We start from the raw sequence: 19,623 nt of genomic DNA on the forward strand, positions 1-19,623 counted from the left end.
ACTCAGAAGGGCAAGGAGACTGGGCACTGATGCTGAGCAAGTAGCATCTGGCCACACAGAGGAGCAGCAGGTATGACGCCGCCCTCTCAGAGCTCAAGATCAGAGAGCACCCAGCCAGACAGTCCACCTGTCATCTCAGGGACGCTCAACTATTCAGAATTTCACCATAACAATAACACGCACGCACCTCTGGCCCAGAGATCCCTGCCTTGGCATCTTGCTCATTTCTGGGTTGAGTCCTTGTGCCGTGATGTCATCAGCATGGCTTCCCGGATTCCAGGTCCATATCCTGCTCCCGAGATGTGACTCGGCATATCTGGACTCCTGAAGGTCGCTATGCCATTTTAATTTTTTTCTAAATGCCAGTATTTCATAGTTAGTTTACTAATCCCAAACTCAGCCCCCTCCTACTCTCCATGCCCAGCCCCAGTACAATTTGAAGCTGAATTTCTGGAAATGATCATGCCTGCTTCATCTTAGTACCACCAGGTAATAGTACCGTACCTACACACGGATGTTTATCTGTGTGACAGGTAGCCAGTTAAAAACACCAAGTAATATGCCCAGATACTGATTTCTAAGCACCATTCTCTAATAAAAGAAACTGGGGCTCCTTGAAGAAGTAGTTGATTCTAGGCCCAGAGTAAAAGTGAAATACAAGATAAGCCTGGAGCATCTTATGATATGAGAAAGTAAAGAAGTGCTAAGAAGAAAAAATATGGGGCAGCACGTCCAGGAAGTGCCCAGGAGCCAACCTGAAAGAGCTCCTAGTGGTCAAAGGGGGAAGTATATGAGCAAAACATGAATAATGATAACATTGATGATAAACTAAAGTATAATAAGTATCTTTGTATCCATACTGATGTAAATAAATAAGTAAATGGGGGACAAGAGACAACTTTTCCTTACAGAAGACTTCCAGTTAATAAATGTGGAAGGAATAGGAAACTAGAAAAATAGAAAACCTCCACTAGGCCACCACAGTAATAACTGGCAGACATGCTCCACCAATTACAATTAGTGGAAGGAGTGGAAGGAGAAGCAAGATATTTGCAAAGTCTTAAAGTATCTCCCCACAAATAAATTAATAACAAAGAGAAAAATAGCAACTTTACAGTGAAGGAATCTGGCGGACACCAACTTAACCGAGTGGTCAATGTTAACATCAGCAGTGATAAGACATGTTAACATCGTGTCTGCCCTGATATGATGCCCTGAGGACACATCAGCTCCGTGGGGTCCTTCCCCAAAACATATCACCTTGGAAGCCCAAGGTTAATTTCTTAGTTTTGATGCTTGCCCTATGGTTGGTAAGATGCTAACATTAGAGGAAGCTGAGTAAGGGGAGACAGGAACTCTCTGTACTGTCTCTGCAGCTCTACTATAAGTCTAAAATTAGTTCAGGGGGCTTCCCTGGTGGCGCAGTGGTTAAGAATCCGCCTGCCAATACAGCGGACACAGGTTCGAGCCCTGGTCTGGGAAAATCTCACATGCCGCGGAGCAGCTAAGCCCATGTGCCACAACTACTGAGCCTGCGCTCTAGAGATCATGAGCCACGACTACTGAGCCCATGTGTCACAACTACTGAAGCCCGCATGCCTAGAGCCCGTGCTCCACAACAAGAGAAGCTCTGCAATGAGAAACCTGTGCACCGCAACGAAGAATAGCCCCTGCTCGCAGGTACTAGAGAAAGCCCACACACAGCAAAGAAGACCCAACGCAGCCAAAAATAAATAACATTTAAAAAAATAATAAATTAAATAAATAAATAAAATTAGTTCAAAATAAAAAAGTTTTAAAGAAACATTGACAAATGGGCTATGGGTTTAAGTGTTAAGACAAATAGTGAAATATAAAGACCATCTGGGAGAACTTCAGAGTGCTACCAAGGCAGGAAACAGCTTAATGTGAGAAAAGGATTTTGGAGCCAGAGAAGTTAAGACAAATGATGAGGTTCTGAGCTAAGGAGGAAGCAGTGGGGCTGGAAAAGTTTTTGAAAGCCAACCCTGACCTAGCACACAGTGAGCCAGGCACTTTTCCAAGCGCTGCACGTGTACTAACTGATTAAGAAATGGGACGGTTTGACACACACACACACATATGGGAACACAGTTGTCAGAACTGTGACTAACAGAATATGAAGGAAGAAGAAAGAGCTATCCACGATGACCCCCAGGTTTGTCATCTGTGGTCATAATAGCATTCCTCAAGGTGGAAAACAGATTGGACTTGGGGAGGAGGAAGATAAGCTCAGTTTGGGGCAGGCTGGTTATAGGTGCCTGTGTGACAGCCAGGTGGGCAGGTACAAGATAACCTTACTTACAGCTTCAAAGCGAAAGCCGTTCCAGAGATAGAGACCTGAGAATGGTGATCATATAGCTGATGGCTGAAACTATAGGTGTGGATGAAATCACCCAGGAAGAGGGTATGAAACAAAAAGAGAAGGGGGCCAAGGATGGAAGGTGGAGGAACCCCAACCATTACGGAAAGAAGAACAGATGAGGAGGACTGAGAAGTGGGTGTCAGAGGCGGAAGAGGACCCGTCACAGAAACCGTCAGGCTGGGGTGGGGGGGTGAGGTGTTCAGTAGTGTCAAATGCCACCACGTAAGAAGAGCTCTCAGTTGACACTGGGGACCTGGGAAGGAAAAGTTGATGGGTAGGTCGTGGCACCCAGCCTGTACCTAAGGACTGAATACTTAGTGGTGGGAAAGCAGAACAGGGAGTGCCAAACATTATCCTGAGAAACCTGGCTGGGAAAGAAGAAAGAAAAATAGTCAGAGGGGAACTCGAGGTCAGAGGGGTCACCCAAAAGCCCGTCTCCAGACTGGTTCCTCCCAGGAGCTCCTGACACATATTTTCAACCGCAAACTAGTTCTCTCCACTGGGTACTCTGCCTGTAGCTTTTGAGTGTGTACGTCTAGCCTTAGACCTACAACGGTTCTACACTTAAGTTGACATTTTCAACATGAACATTGAGATCTGAGATGATCTAACCTGACTGTACTTGATGCCTGACGTGGGGCGGCACGGATGACGCTGGACAGTTTTGTAACCATTCCCGGAGGTGAGATTGCTCATGACCACGTTCCATCACTGCACAGCCATGTTCCACCCCTGCTTTCAAAGCCCAGCGTAGAACACTTCCAGACAGTTTCAGATCCCAACTAGAAATTTGCTGGCGGGGTTAAAAGCTACAGTCACTAGGAGAGATGCTCAGTGAGGCTCACGGCTTTTTCACATCCGCATGTGCCAAAGATGTTTCATTCCTCTCCGTGTTCAGCTGCGTTTACAAGTCTTTAGATATGAACACTCATTAATATTGACATTTGAGTACTGAATCAGCTTAGCTTCCTAGAAATTACTAGATTTTATATGATTCATTCATTCATTCAATATACATTGATTAAGTGCTGGGCAACATGTTAGTACTGGAGAAGACTGGATAAATAAATGCGAAAAGGTTCCTTTCCTTGAGAAGCCCACATACACTTACATAAACAGCTACAAACAACATGGAATATCCTATAATAATAAAGCCATGTATATTATGTATACATGTCTGTGTGTGTCTATATAATAAAGCATTATGTTATGTATACGTCTGTGTATCTATATAACAAAGGCATGTATGTTATGTATATGTCTATGTGTATCTATATAACAAAGGCACGTATGTTATGTACACACGTGTGTCCATGTAATAAAGACCTGCATGTTATGTATACATGTGTGTGTATCTATTTCTGAGGGAACACAGACGACAGCATGACTGTCCCTTCCAGATGTGACTGGGTTGTGAGGGGTATTAGAGGGAGGCGTGCTCAGTTGACTGTAGAGATTGGAAAGATGAGCAATAATGGTTTGCCTCGGTGGATAAAGGAGGAAGAAAGGCCCTAGAGGCAGAAGGAACAGCAAGTGCAAAAGTAGAGAGGTGTGAATATGCCCGACGTATGTCATAACGTGGTGATGGTGTTCATAAACGTAACAAAACCAGCAATGAAATGACGAAAGACACTGACTGGGCGCTCACTGTGCATCAGGTGCTACTCTAAGCACTTTCCATGGCATGAGCCACGTGTGTGAGTGGTCAGAGGGGAGGCTGACAAGACAGCTGGGGATCGGAGGATGAAGTGTTTTGAATGTTGTACTAATAGGCCTGGACTTTGTCCCACAGGTAGGGGAGAGTGAGTACTGGCAAGATGAGACTTGCAATTAAAAAAGATTCCTCAGCTAGCTGTGTGGGGAACGGGTTGGAGGAGGTGAGATGGGAAGCAAAGAGGTGAGCTGGGAAATTGTTTCAACAGTTCAGACAAGTGAAAAATGCAGGGAGGAGGAATGCGGGAGAGAATTCTGAGTAAGATACGGACCTTGGAGACCCCCCCGCCCCGCCCCACAGCCATGGGGGGGCAAGGAAGAGGGGACGGGGTTCTAGTCACTCGGAGGGGCAGGAACATCTTCAGGAAAGTGGATGAGCTCAGCTGAGGTGCACGCAGGTAGAGGTGCCGAGTGGAGTGGGCAGCTAAGAATGAAAGTCTAGAACTTGGGGCAGTGGTTAGGATGAGAGAAAGTGGGGCACAGAGAGGGGTAGTCCAAATCTAGTCAAGTTGAATCTGTCCTTTCATCACCAACCTCACCCTGAAGTCTCCCGTCCCCGCCTCCTCCACACTTTCACACCACAGGTATGAATGGATACAGGGACACATACCCTTCCAGATGCAAGTTACCTGGAGACACACAGGGGCCAAGCATCATAAAGCACATACTTCCGCATACTTGCGCCAACCTAGAGAGAGATACGCAGAGGAACACACACGCACACGCGCGCACACACACACAGACACACAGGGCCAGAGATCACAGAGGTACACATACACACACAAACACACAGGTCCATAGGAGAGAGGTACACGAAAACATACATGCATCTCCACACACATGTAAATAGACCTACAGAGGTCACAGAAGCACAATTTTCTGGAGAGGGCGAGGCATGTATTCCAGTGTACAGCGGAGTCTTTCCATGCTGATGACTCTCGTCTGTGAGGGGGAGTAGCCCCATCTGGTCACAAAGACTCCCTGTGCAATGCATTCATGTAAAACATTCCAAGAGGACATCTAACTGATCTGTCATCCCACACAGGACCCATTCCTACTCCATTCCAGGTGGACTGCTGCGAACGGAGAACAACTAGGAGATTAAAGACATCCACTGCAATATTCAACTCTCCTCTTACCAAAAAGCTTCTGCAGGACTTGGCCATCGTATAAATCTTCAGCCAGGTCTTTCACAATGATTCTTTCTCCAACCAAAACATCATTAATCCAGTCAATTAATACCTACACAGAGAGAGAGAGAATAAGAGAAGAGTCATGGGGTATTTTCTTATAGAACAGCTTTCTCATCCTGGACAGTTAAAATTTAAATGAACTTCAGATTTTGAAAGGAACAAAACTATCCAAATGGCCCAGTATGTGGACAAGTAGCTGTAAGTGGGAACCGCAGCGGCCCTGTTAACTTTCAGGTATGAGCTCTTCTAGTGCTGATGGTACCAGTGTCTCTGCTAATACCTCTGGCCGCTACCATTCCTTCCCCGAATGGCAAGCAACGTTTGCACAGTGCTTGGCTGTGTGGTTTTGTACCGGCAAGAGTATGGGCTTTCGAGTTATGCAAACTGAGGTTGAAAACCCCACTTTACCTACTAATTAATTTGCGCATCTCTGGGATCTATGGACATCTCTGTGTGTGTGTGTGTGTGTGTGTGTGTGTGTGTGTACCTCTGTCATCCATGGACCTCTGCGTGTGTACCTCTGTGACCTATGAATCTAAGGCAAGCAAGTTATCTGCTCTGAGCCTCGGATTCCCCACCTCTATAACTGAAGTTGAAGATACCTCCCACACTAAGTGGTAGAAAAGAATTACAGGAATTCCCTGGTGGTCCAGTGGTTAGGACTCTGCGCTTCCACTGCAGGGGGCATGGGTTCGATCCCTGGTCGGGGAACTAAGATCCCGCATGCCGTGCAGAGTAGCCAAAAAAAAAAAAAAAGAAAAAGAAAAAATTACATGCGGCAAGGACCAAACGGTCAGTAAGGGCAGATTTTATTCATAAATAAAGCACTCTCCCGTTGTGACATCTGGCCAGGTGGTTACTGTGTTCAGGAGGGGAAATCAAACACAGAAGTAAACATATCTGCCCAAGGACAGAGCTAACCGTGAGCGGAGACAGGAATCGGACTCTTGTCCACCTCACTCCAAAGCACATGTTCTCCTCCCTGCACCAGGCTCCCTCTCAGTGGGGCTGTGCAGTCTCCTGCCTTGTCTGTAACTTAGCCCCCGTCATTCCCTGAGAGTCCTCCATGCACCAGGCATCCAGCAGAGGCATTCCAGGTGATGTCTCACCCAATTAATCCACACAACACCCGAGGGGCAGGTAGCATCAGGTAAGGAAACTGAAGTTTGCACAAGGCCATTGCCTTTTTAATTTTAACCTCTTGTTTTGCTTATGAAGATATTATTCATATAAAATAAAATTAATTTTAAGTACACAGTTTGATGAGTTTTGGTCACTGTACACGGTTGTGTAACCACCACCACCATCAAGACACGGAACAGTTCCCTAGCCCTAAGAAGGTTCCTTTGGTTTCTTTGTGCTCCGTCCCCTCACCTGATCACAGGCCTCAGGCAACCACTACAGTTTTGCCTTTTCGACCATTTCACCTATAAGGAACATCATCTTTTGTGTTTGACTTCTTTGACTCGGCAGAAGTAGTTGCCTTTACAACACAGGTGGGAGCTGGGCTAGGTTTCCATCCCTGGCTGTAGCCCTGTGCCTTCAAAGCACATTGTTCTACTGTCCTAAGGCAGGAGCTTCCTTTTTCCCTTCCTCCCTCCTTCCCTCCCCTCTCTTCCCCTTCCCCTACCTTCCTTCCCACTCCCTCCCTCTCTCCCTCAACCATCCATCCAACATCTATCCACCCAGCATTTATTAACACCCGCTGTATGTCATACTCTGTGCTGGATCCTGGGAGTACCATGATGAAAAAAAGAGACAATCTTTAACCCCAAGCAGCTCACCATTTAGTGAAGGAGACAGAGAAGTACGTGAGTAGTTGTAACGCCATGTGGTGACTACAGTGACAGAACTAAATGCATGAACCAGCACACAGAGGGGCTGAGAGACGCCCTGGGGTTTAGAGAAAGCTTCCTGCAGGACGTGACCCAACTTTGGCTTCAGGTGAAGAGCAGGTAGAGCCCCTGGGGGCAGGGGCTGCATGACCAAAGGCCTGGTGGTGGCAGTGCCGAAGCAAGCACGGTGAGCAGGTGTGTACGGGGAGTCAAGCCGAACAGATCTGGTGTCCTTGTGTTGTCAGGCAGGGATGATCTGAGGTTAAAGAGGCAGCTAGACATGGAGGCTCAAACACCACCCCCAGGACTGTGGGCTTCAACGTGCACTTCTTAGGAAACTACATACGGGTTTTGAACAGGAAAACGATATATTCAGATGTGCATTATGAACGAATCACTCTGGCACCCAGTGCCGTTTTGTTCTAAGTGCAGCTTGAAGAAGCTGAAGAAGACAGACACGGGACGAGGAATCAGAAGGGGGATGAAATGAACATTTTTTGAGGGTGACCATGTGTCAGCCACTGTGCCAAGTACATTACGCACAGTATTTCATTTCATCTCATTCATTTCTGTTTGAACCTCATCTCCTCCACTCAGCTGCGACCATAAACAAACCATCTGGCTTTCCTGAGTCTCAGTTTCCTCATATGTAAAATGGGGGTGATACTAGATCTTACTTCACAGGGTGCTTCTGAGGGACCTTGAGAAGAGTGGTGAAAGGACTGTGTGAGCTCTAGGATCCTGGCAAATGGGAACTGATTTGAGCTAACTTCTCCAGTGCTTATGGTCAACACCATTCGTTGGGCACTTGTCATGTCCCACTTCTGTTACCTTGTAGATGTCCACCTACTGGACCACGAGCTGCCTGTGGGCAGGGACTACCACGCCTTTCTATTCTCTCCGCAGTGGCTCATGTGGCGCCTGCACAGCGTGGGTGGTCTAGAAACACCTGTTGAGTCTGGGAGGCACCTGAAGCCCCTTCTAACTTCCTCTTACCTTTATCAGTTCTTGAAGTTTGGGGTCGCTGCGTGAGTTGGGATCCACCATTGTTCGCACTTCGTTCTCCTCTTTAAAAAGAAAAGACAGTCAGCGGGGTGGTCCCACCTGAAGGCATTAGGCTAACCCGGAGAACAAGAGACCCCATTACCCAGCATTGTGTCCTCAGGGTCCAGCTCGAAGGGGATGGGGCTGAGGGGCAGGTTGATGGCGTTCATGCCCTCCTCCTGAAGCTCTGACACTGCAAGAAGGAAGCACAGAGTCACACTGTAGCCCACAGACAACAAGGGGTGGGGCTCGTATAACAGTCATGTTCCGTATCAATGTGGATCGAGAAATAAAAGCACCAAGGTGAGCCTATAGCTGTGACTCAGCCTGCATCCGATTCCTGCCTCTCCTTGCTAAAAGGACCAAACCGTCCCCTTCATCTCACCTCTTCTGACCGTCACCTCACTTGCTTTCCTGGAGAAATAGGGCACAGAAATCTGCCTCCTTTCAGAAATGATCTCGGGATAAACAGAAGGGAGGTGGGCACTGCAGCTTTCCTTAAGTCTCTGCCATTGCCTCCTGCCTGTCCCTCCTTCCAGGGCTTGCCATCTAGTGCAGGTGCACCTGACAACTCTTTGTTGACTGGATGAACGAGGTCCCCACGTTGAGGCTACATTTATGTTGTAGATCATTTCCATCCTCCGTTCAATCCTCCTCTGACTTCTCTCCCGATTCTGCTTCCCTGAGTATTTTTCTGATTATCCCGCCTCCCTCCTTCACCTGGCCCCAGCTGCTGCTTAAGAGTACCTCATTCTGGCCTCTCCCTGGGCTCTGGACCTGTCCCTTCAGCTGTAACGAATCATGGGCCCTGTGGCCAGGCACCTCACCTCTCCAGGCCCATTCCCTCAGCTGAACATGAAGACCTGGACAGGATGACCAGTAAGTTTTTTTCTTATTTCCCAAATCTTAGAAATCTATGATTCCACTGTTCTCAAGAAAAATAACAAGAGGTCCATGACCACTAAAGACTTCCAGCCTGCTCCCTCCATGCACTGAACCCTCACATGAAGTCTTAGTAAAAAATAAAAATCCCTACCACAAAACCAGTTGTGTGATGGACCCTTGCTGAGCACTTACCTTGGATTTTTACCTCTCCTAAAAGCAGCGGCTCAAATCCCCTCACCTCTACTCAATTCCAGTTTGAGTAATTACTTTGCACCAATTAAGCACAGAATGACCATTTTCTCTGAAAGCATTGATCACCAAAGGGTTCTCAAAGAGCTGATACGGCAGCTGCGATCAACCTTTAGTAAAAGCAATGTCCCATCTTTCCATTTTATTTATGTTTGTTGACTATGGCCTCACGGATCGCCAGCATATACTTGCAAGAACTCTTAAGCACAAGGCAGTTGCTTACAGAGTTCTTTCATATTAGCAAACTCACTGATTGTTGCAGCTGGACAGGGAACGCGATTGCCTAAGAAAGGGAGTGAAACCCACTCTGCCCTAAAGGACACAACTCGCATTATGAAGCTGGTATTTAGTCCCGTTGCTGTGGGATCTTGACATTCATATGGGATATCAGCCAGTGACCATCTTGAATCTCCAAATCCACAGACACCCACCGCTCTATATAATTCCCCCCACCCCCATAAAACATAACCGAAAAGTGTTAAGTGACACCTTCAAGGCTTAAGTGATTCTACAGGTATAGGATTGCACGTGCTTTCCAGAGAAGAACAACTGCTTCCTGTTAGACTCTATAATGTCTCCTAGCGCTCCTCCTAGGACTAGCAGTTTGCTTTCCTTTCCAGGCTGTTTCTTACAAAGAAGCCAGATTTCCACTACTTAACAAGCACTGCGACGCAAGCAACGGGCAGTGGAAATAAAGTCACGTTCCAGTGTGGGTGTGAGACTGGGTTTACTGGCCATTGAAGAGACTAGCTCTCGCTGCCATCTATGACTCCTTCCCGTGACCGCCCCCCGTCACCACCCCCGGCCAGGTCTGTGCTGTCCAATACAGTAGCCATTAACCACATGTGGCTACTGACGTTTAAATGAATTAAAAATTCCGTTTCTTAGTTGCGCCTGTCACATTTCAAGCGCTCGATGGCCCACATGGGGCAAGTGGTACCACACTCGATGGCCCACATGGGGCAAGTGGTACCACACTGGTACCACACTGGACGCTCGATGGCCCACATGGGGCAAGTGGTACCACACTGTAGACTTCCTCACGGGAGATTCAGTTGGACGGCGCCGTCCTAGGTAATCCCATAGACCCAAATGCTGATGATGCCCGTGTTTAAATCTCCAGCCTGATGTATGCTTTATTATATATTTTTTTAAATTAATAAGATGTAATTATCTAAAACTGAATTCAAGGCAACAGAATCAGGGATAGGATAAAAATGAAGCATCTTCCTGATATTTTTCATGTCCAAAAGCAACCAGGCTTTGACCTCATTTATTCTCTATTGGTTTTATTTTACCCAGCATCACTGGGTTGTGAAAACAGAAGTCAAGCCGTTATTAAAAGAAGACCCAGAAACAAACAAACAAAACCAAACAGAACCTCCAGCCTAGGCCTGACCCTGAGCTCTGGACTCAATGTCTCCTCTTACGTCTATGGGTGGAGATCTCAAAGTTACACGTCCAAAACAGAACTCGTGAATTTCAGCATCCTCACCCCCACCACAGCAACACTATATCAAGACCTGTTCGTCCCCTACTCTTATCCTCCTCGGTAAACGGCACTACCATTTGCATAAGGGTTCAAGCCAGAATCTGAGGAATCACCCTTCACTTCTTTTCCTCACCGTTTGCAGCCAATACATCGGCAAGTTTTGTGGGCTCCACCTCCAAAACAGGACCCTAGACCCTATTCCAACCACTTCTCACCAGCCTCCCCACCATCGTCCTGGCGCAGGTCCCCATTATCTTTCACCTAAATAACCAGAACCACCTTCTAACCAGCCCACTGCTTTCTGATGCACTGTCCCCGCCCCCGTCTACTTCCTATAGCACAATCAGAATGATCTATAAAGATGTAAACAGCTTTCTCCAGCTTTAAGCCTTCCTGTGGCTTCCCATCAAACTCAGAATAAAACCCTAACTCCTTCCTAAGACCTACAGGACCCTCTGATTAGCCCCCTGCCTCCCTCTTGTATTGTATTTTCTCCACAGCACTCATCATGATCTGAAATAACTATCATTTCCACGTTTGTTAGCTATCCCCCCCTTAACAGAATGTAAGCCGTGGGAAGACTGGCACTTTTTCTCTTTTGTTTGTTATGAGTCTCCGAAGAGGAGCCAGACTGCCTAGAGTCAAATCCAGGCTCTATCACTTACTAGCTATGTGACCTTGGGCAAGTTCATCAACCTCTTATACCTCAGTTTCCTTATCTGCAAATGGGGATGATAATAATATTGCCTACCTCCTAGGGTTGTTGAGAAGATTAAATGAGTTAATATATGTAAAGCACTTAGAAGAGGGTCTGGTACCTGGTAAGAGCTATGCAATTATTTGCTATTATTACTTAAAATGGTAAGCACTCAAGAACCATTTGTTGAATAAATGAAAAAAACTGTTAAGACCACCCTCCCACTGCACAGGTTGTAAGCCAAAGCACAATTTAGCAAAGCAGTGTATAGGATGTAAAGAAGGATTTCAGCCTGTCCTTCGGGGAAAAAATTATATTTGGTCCTGACCCTGTGTGTGCGTGTGTGGGCACATTTCCAGGGCAGCATTTCCAGCATACATTTTTTTTTTTTTCTGTGGTATGCGGGCCTCTCACTGTCGCGGCCTCTCCCGTTGCGGAGCACAGGCTCCGGACGCACAGGCTCAGCGGCCATGGCTCACGGGCCCAGCCGCTCCGCGGCATGTGGGATCTTCCCGGACCGGGGTACGAACCCGTGTCCCCTGCATCGGCAGGCGGACTCTCAACCACTGCGCCACCGGGGAGGCCTTCCAGCATACATTTTGTAAAGAGACAAAAGCTGCCTCTGTCCCAAGACTGTTGTACAGCCAGAGCCAATTTGTGAATATAGAGATATTTACACCTCTAACATGTGACTAGAAATGCAATATTTGCAGCCAAATATAAAGGTGGGTCTGCACGGGATCTCTTTTTCTGTGTAGATCATTGTTAAAAATGTTTTCAGATGAAAAATTCCCAGTCAGAAACACTCCCCTCTGCCCTGCCTCTTTAATTCACTCACAGAGACAAAACAAACCCGAGAAGAAAGGCTGAGATATGTTTGCAATTGGAAATGTTTTTTTTTTTTTCAGGAAATGATTTGGTACAGGAACATCATTCCCATCCCATTAACTGCTGAATCGGAGCCAACTGTTTGTAAAAGTGAATATGCAAACTGCCCGGTTCAGGCCTGGCCCCCGCCCCATGGGGCTGCATTAGTGGCCACATTCCCAAAACAGCCCGCGTGCTTTGGAGGTTTCATTTCTATTAAACCAAAGCAGGACCCAGCAGAAGCCCCTCGCCATCCTTGTGCTCTGAAAGAGAAAGGGCTGCAATTGAATTTCCTCGGCATAGAATATGAATATGATGTTTATCCCTCGAACCTCCTCTAACAATCTAAAACTAGGTCTGAATGTGCAGCCCTCAGTGTCTCGTGGCGCCATTAGTCATAACTTAATAAACAGATTAAATGCCCAGCTGAAGGCCGGGCTTGGGAGAGCAGGGCGATTGCCTCAACTCCTGAAGTGCTCACCATGAGAGAGGGGGCATGGCTTTTCTGGGAAACACAGTCTGACTCCGCACCCAGCTGTGCAGCAGAAAAAGTACACGGATGGGCTTTGGAGTCTGAAAGAGCTAGATTTGAATCCTACTTCTATTTTTATCAGCCATGGGACCTTATGTTAGTGACTTAACCTCTCTGAAGTTCGGTATTAAAACAATTCTGTATAAAACAAGAGTATAGGGACTTCCCTGGCAGTCCAGTGGTTAAGACTTTGTCTTCCAATGCAGGGGGTGTGGGTTTGATCCCTGGTCGGGGAGCTAAGATCCCACAGGCCTTGCGGCCAAAAAACCGAAACATAAAAAAAACAAAACATAAAACCAGAAACAATATTGTAACAAATTCAATAAAGACCTTAAAAATGGTCCACATCAAAAAAAAAAAAAAAACAACACGAAAACAAACAAACAAACAAAAAAAACCCAAGGGTATAGCTGACACTATTGATTTCCTCTCCAATACTGATTTTGTTTTTTCTCTGCTGAAAGAACCTTAATTTTGTTCCAGTATACACTCTGCCTCCTGTGCCTCTAGGTACCTAACTAGTACATGGAACACCAGGATTATAAAGTTGATGGATACGATGAATAGTAATTTCCCTTTCCTTTTTTTCCACGAGAAACAGAATAGCTGCAGGCATCTCTTACACTCCAGAATATATATACAGGTGCTCAGTGAACACTAGGCAGAAAACAAGTATGGTGAGAAGAATGGAGAGAGGTTTCTAAGAGTACAAAAGGGTCTATTTATGGAAGGCCAGTAATTTCATTCCTTCAACCAATAAACATTACCAGGTACCTCCTCTGAAGCAGACCTTGTGTCAGCACTGGGGATAAGGGTTTGGGGATCTGACATGAGTTTGCCTCAATCTGTTCACAGGTGGTGGGAGAGGTAGGCACAGAAAAACACAATGGGCAGTATGTTGCACTCAGGGGTGAGAGACATGTAACTAGATGGCTGTGGGAGCTCGGGGGGAACAAGGATAACTTTGGATGTGGAAGACTGGGAAGGATTCCCAGAAAGGGGGACAGCTGAGCTGGACTTTGAAAAACTTAAATTTTCACCCAACACAGGTGCCCCACAAAAAGCACATCTTGTGTATAAACAGCAAAGTGTGGACCAACAGGGCAGGTGTTGAGAGAGTCGTGATTATGCCTGAGCACCAGGAATGCAGGGCGCACACAGGGGAAATGCGGGGAAGAACAAGGGGCAAATAATTAGGTGAGGTCCAGAGTGTCAAGGGCTGTGAATTCATCTGTTCCCCCGCATGCCCTGGACCATGCTCCCCGTGTCTACAGATGAAAACCCCAAACAACATACTGAGGGAGGGCAAGAAGATAAGCAAGATGTTTTCTCTTTCAGTGCAAGTGGGCCCCAGTGAGATACGTAGGCTGCTCTAGATCCTTATCAGGACTCCAATGATTAATTTCTGGCCCTCCTAAAAGATACTCAAGCTCCCTTAATTTCTAAATGGCTCAAGGGCCACCCCCAGAAGTTCTTGCAGCTAGAGACAACTACACTGTCTGGTCGGCAAATCCCAACAATTTTTCTCTATATGAAAAATCAACCTGAAAGAACATCTACCAAAAAACTATAGCTAACATACTTAATGGTGAGAAACTGGAATACTTATACCCTAAGATTGGGAACAAGGCAAAGATGTCTCTTCTCACCACACCTATTCAAAATCATACTAAAGGGCTTCCCTGGTGGCGCAGTGGTTGAGAGTCCGCCTGCTGATGCAGGGGACATGGGTTCGTGCCCCGGTCCGGGAAGATCCCACATGCTGTGGAGCGGCTGGGCCCGTGAGCCATGGCTGCTGAGCCTGCGTGTCCGGAGCCTGTGCTCCTCAACGGGAGAGGCCACAACAGTGAGAGGCCCGCGTACCGCAAAAAACAAAAACAAAAACAAAACTAAACAAAAAAATCATACTAAAAATTCTAGCTACTACAATAATACAGGAGACGGAAATAAAAGGTATACAAATTGGGAAGGAAGAAATAAAACCATCTTTGTTTGTAGATACCATGATTAACTATGTAGAAAATCCCAAAGAATTGACCAAAACAAAATGAAACAGAAAAAATCCATACTCTTAGAACCAGTTAGTAATTATGACAAGGTGGCAGGATAGAAGGTTAATATACACAAGTCAATTATTTTCCTATATACTGGCAATAACTGATTAAAATTAGAAATTAATACACAATATCATTTATAGTAGCACCCAAAAAAGCAACACTAAGATATAAATCTAACAGAATGTACACAGGGTTGATATACAGAAAATTACAAAACTCTGATGAAAGAAATCAAAGAAGATCTAGATAAATGGAGAGATAGTCAGTGTTCATGGATTATAAGACATAGTATAAAGATGTCAATTCTTTCCAAGTTCACCTATAGATTCAAGGTAATCCTAGTCAGAGTCACAGCAAGCTATTTTGTGGATATCGACAAACCGATTCTAAAGTTTACACAGAAAGGCAAAGACCCAGAGTGGACAACACAATATTAAAGAAGAACAAAGTTGGAGGACTGACACTACCAGACTTCAAGACTTACCATGATGCTACAGTAATCAAGACAGCATGATACTGGCAAAAGAGTAGACACATAGATCAATGGAACAGAATAAAGAACCCAGAAACAAACCCACACAAATACAGTCAACTGATCTTTGACAAAGGAGCAAAGGCAATTCAATGCAGAAAGGATAGTTGTACTAACAAATGGTGCTAGAACTGGACGTCCATCTGCAAAAGTTAATCTAGATACAGACCACACACTTTTCATTTTCTTAACAATATCTTTCACAGAGTAGAAATTTTAATGAGGTCCAACATCAACTTTTCTTTCATGGATTGTCCTTTCGCTGTCATATGTAAAAACTCATTGCCAAACCCCTAAATCACATAGATTTGCTATGTTTTCTTCTGTAAATTTTATACATTATGTTCTATACTTAGGTCTGTGATCATTTTGAGTTAAATTTTGTGAAAAGGTCATTAAAAACAAGGAAAGTCTGAGAAAATGTAACAGCCAAGAGGAGCCTAAGAAGATGTGATGGCTAAGGGTGATAACGGTATCCTGGAACAGAAGAAGGACATTAGGTAAAAACTGAAGAAATCTGAATAAACTATGGACTTTAGTTAATAATAATATATCAATATAGGTTCCTGAATTATAATGAATGTACCATACTAATGTAAGATGTTAATAAGAGGGGAAACTGGGCATAGGCATATGGGAACTCTCTGTACTACCTTTGCATTTTTCCTGTAAATCCAAAAGTATTATAAAAACAGTCTATTAAAAAAATCAACCCAAATTTGCTATTTTTCCAACCACATAGAGTGTTCACTGGGGGGAAATCCATGATTTTAAGAGACATATGTTTCTTCCCATCACCAAGGAGAGAGTGGTAATTTATCCAACATTAGCTGAGCCCTATAGAAGCATTTGCACGGGAGGCAAAGCACAGAGACCATTTCAAAGCCCTACAGTGCAAGCTGTACTCATTCCCAAGTGAGAACTTGTTTCCAGGAAGAAAGTGCCTGGTTTTTTGCTTTGTTTCCAGGGCTGAGATGAGAAGACAGAGCTTCCTCATAACTTAAGGATGCTGGGCAAGGTCATTTCTGCTTTCCCAAGAAGAGGTCTGTCCCGCGAGCATAACCGTCACTGAAGGTGTCTTTAATGTTTTCTCCGGAACTGCTCTGGAAACTCTATCTATCCATTGTCCCTGATGGGGCCTTTACATCATGGGCTTTGGTATTAGTTTTCTATTGCTGTAGTAACAAATCACCACACACTTGGTGGCTGAAAACAACACAGATTTATTACCCTGATGGTTTGGTAGGTTAGAAGTCCAACATGGGTCTCACTGGGCTGAAATCAAGGCATTGGCAGGGCATGTTCTTTTCTGGAGGCTCTGCGGGAGAATCCATTTTCTTGCCTTTTCTGGCTTCTGGAGGCCACCTGCATTCCTTGGCTTGTGGCCCCCTTCCTCCATCTTCAAAGCCAGCAATGGGGGGTGAAAATCCTTTTCACATTGCACTACTCTGACCTCTTCTTCTGCCTTTCTCTTCCACTTTTAAGTACACTATGACTACACTGGGCCACTTGGATAATCCGGGACAACCTCCCTATTTTAGAGTCAGCTGATGAGCAGCCATAATTCTACCTGCAACCTTCATTTCCCTTTGCCATGTAAGCTAACATATTCACAGATTCCAGGGATTGGGATATGGATTTCTTTGGGAGGCCATTATCCTGCCTATAACAGGTTTCTTAGTTAAGGGACCCTTGGTTAAGGGGTTCTGTTCTCAATACTCACCCCTGCCTACCACATGTGGGTTCACGTTTCTTCTAGGTGAGATTGTCAAAAGGAAATGCAAAATCCCAACCCCCACCATCCCAGCCCTTAAACCAGAGGAGTTTTACTGCTTTTAACTAAAAGGATACTTATTTCAGCAGCCTTAACATAAAGCATCAGGTAAACATGGGAGCCAGCTCGTAGTGGCCTCAGCAGACTGCCAGGGTCTCCCCACGCTCCCCTCTACTTGACACAGCTCTTAGTCACCAGAGTCTGACATCCCTTGGAGTACAGCCAGAAAAGGGAACTTAGAGGCTGGTGTTGTGATGGGAGCTGACAGGGGGATCTAGAGTCCTGAGTCTTAGAGTTTCCACCAGCATCTTGGTTTTGGTCAGTTTTATAATCTCTGCAGAGTTGGAAGGCTGCCAGGCAAATGGCCCCTGGACATTAATTCGTTGTTCAGCCAACCACATGATTCAGTTGTCCTCCAATTACAAGTAAGCACGGAGGGAGATGGATGGACTATTGGCTAGCTCTGGGGAGTTGAAACTGTCTGAATTGAAACACTGGTGAGGTCTCAAGTAAGTTATGGGAATTTAAAACAGTGCACAGGCACAGAGGGCCCAGCATCAAATACATCACCATTCTTTCTCTTTTGCCAAGCCATGTCCATTATCTCTTTAGATCTAGAACCAGAACCATTTTCTTGATTTTAAAGGTCTGCTCTTACTTCAGCAGCAAGTAGTGTGGGTATGCCATCCTGGGAGTTTATAACGGAGAACACCAAGCTGTTGTGCACACGTGTGCATCTGTGTGCATCCATGTGCCCTAAGCACTGGTAACAGCCTTGGGGAGACTATAGACATTGACCTGGTATGTTGGCTAATTACATGTGAAGTGTGGGTACAATGAGCGACCCAGGACAGCTAGGGTGGAACTGGCACTGCTTATCTCTTTCATTCATAAGCATGTGTGGGCATCTCTGGTGCCAGGGGCTGGGCCAGGAGTTGTGAATACAACGACAAACAAGTACTTCCCTTCTGGGGTCGGTAGATCCCTGAAGAGCAGCTACCTGTGGTGGCCTCGAGAGACCAGTACAGTGCCAGGCACCTGCTACACACTCAGTAAGTGCTCAGAGGATGCTTTAGTTGGGGGAGGAGGGGGAAGATGTACACACAAACTGCAATGCAATATGATAAGGTCCTCCATGCAGTCCTGAACCAAGTTCTGAGAGCAGAGCATCCTTCTAAGTTGGAGGGAGCAACAGAGGAACACATGGGATATGCAGAGGCCATGGGAAGGCCAGTAGGGCTCCAGGCACCCAGGGCAGCCTCTGCACCTCACTTGCTTTTATCTCTGTGTATCACTGGAGTCAAGTTTCTTCATTTCGTTCTCTGTGGCTCTTTGACCTTCATATCTATATCCTTCTTATTTATTAATCCTGAAGAAGCCAGTCCTTTATTTTTGCAGTGGCCCAACGCTGCTTAATAAGTGCCACATCAAGTACCAGTCCACTGGAATTCCCAAGTGGCCTCCGTTGAAACAAGGGCTCTGGGTAGGGGTGTGGCCAGTGAGTGATCATGGCATTGCTGTGTCTGGTTTGGATCAGTTCACTGGTGGGCTAATTCTGGATTTGTCTGAAGGTCAGTCAGTGGTTTATCCTGAAGGAGCACTGTTGGGGGAAACTCTCTCTTGAATGGACGATGATGATGATGTCTGTGAGAGAACACATACTTGTGCTGCACTTCCTTTGTACCATGCATGTAGATGTGGCACCTTTTTTAAAAAAGCATATATCAACTCATTTAATCTTCCCAACAATCCAGTGAGCAGGTACTATGATTATCCCCATTTTACAGATGAGGGGCCCAGAGAGGTTATGTAACTTGAGCAAGGCCACACAGCTAGAAAGTGGAAACCAGATTTGATACTAGGCCAGCTGGCTCCAGAGTTCATATCCTCAACACTACACTGTATGTTGTCCCAGTTTTATGTAACAATGTTTTTTTTTTTTAATACGAAAACGTCTAAAACATGGTCACTTCTACATTCCCATGTAAAACCAGGAGAAAGTTCCATGGGGAATAATCTTGTGTATGCTGAGCCCTACAGGTTGTCTGGTCACTCTATGGAGGCTCAGTTTCTATGAGGACAGATTAAAAGGGAAGTGACATTTGAGGAGTGTTTTTGTTTTAAATAACAGGTTGACTTATTTCTGGCTAGAAAAGAAAAACATGCTCATTTAAGAGAACTTTGAAAATATTAAAAAACTGAGAAAATAATCCTACTGCTTAGAGATAATGTTATATTTTCTTAAGCTTTTCTATGTTGTACACACACACACACACACACACACACACACATATTGGGTACACAGTACCGGGTAGTTCTATGGCCTGCTTTTATAGTATCAGATAATCTCATTATATTTCCTCATGCCAT

General features: G+C 45.5%; 1 protein-coding gene across 1 annotated transcript in view; it reads right to left on the reverse strand.

Annotated features, from left to right (window-relative positions):
- Positions 1-19,623, reverse strand: part of PARVA (parvin alpha) — a 181,791-nt gene that overhangs the window by 73,150 nt on the left and 89,018 nt on the right. Inside the window, exons 3-5 of the mRNA XM_027115356.1 lie at positions 8,272-8,361; positions 8,121-8,191; positions 5,236-5,338 (exon numbers count right to left, since the gene is read on the reverse strand). Coding sequence (XP_026971157.1) covers positions 5,236-5,338; positions 8,121-8,191; positions 8,272-8,361 — 264 coding nt within the window. The remainder of the gene's footprint in view (positions 1-5,235; positions 5,339-8,120; positions 8,192-8,271; positions 8,362-19,623) is intronic.

Source organism: Aethalodelphis obliquidens, unplaced genomic scaffold (genome assembly GCF_003676395.1).
Source record: "Aethalodelphis obliquidens isolate GAN/ISIS:26980383/991018 unplaced genomic scaffold, ASM367639v1 scaffold14, whole genome shotgun sequence".
Taxonomy (NCBI): Eukaryota; Metazoa; Chordata; class Mammalia; order Artiodactyla; family Delphinidae; genus Aethalodelphis; species Aethalodelphis obliquidens.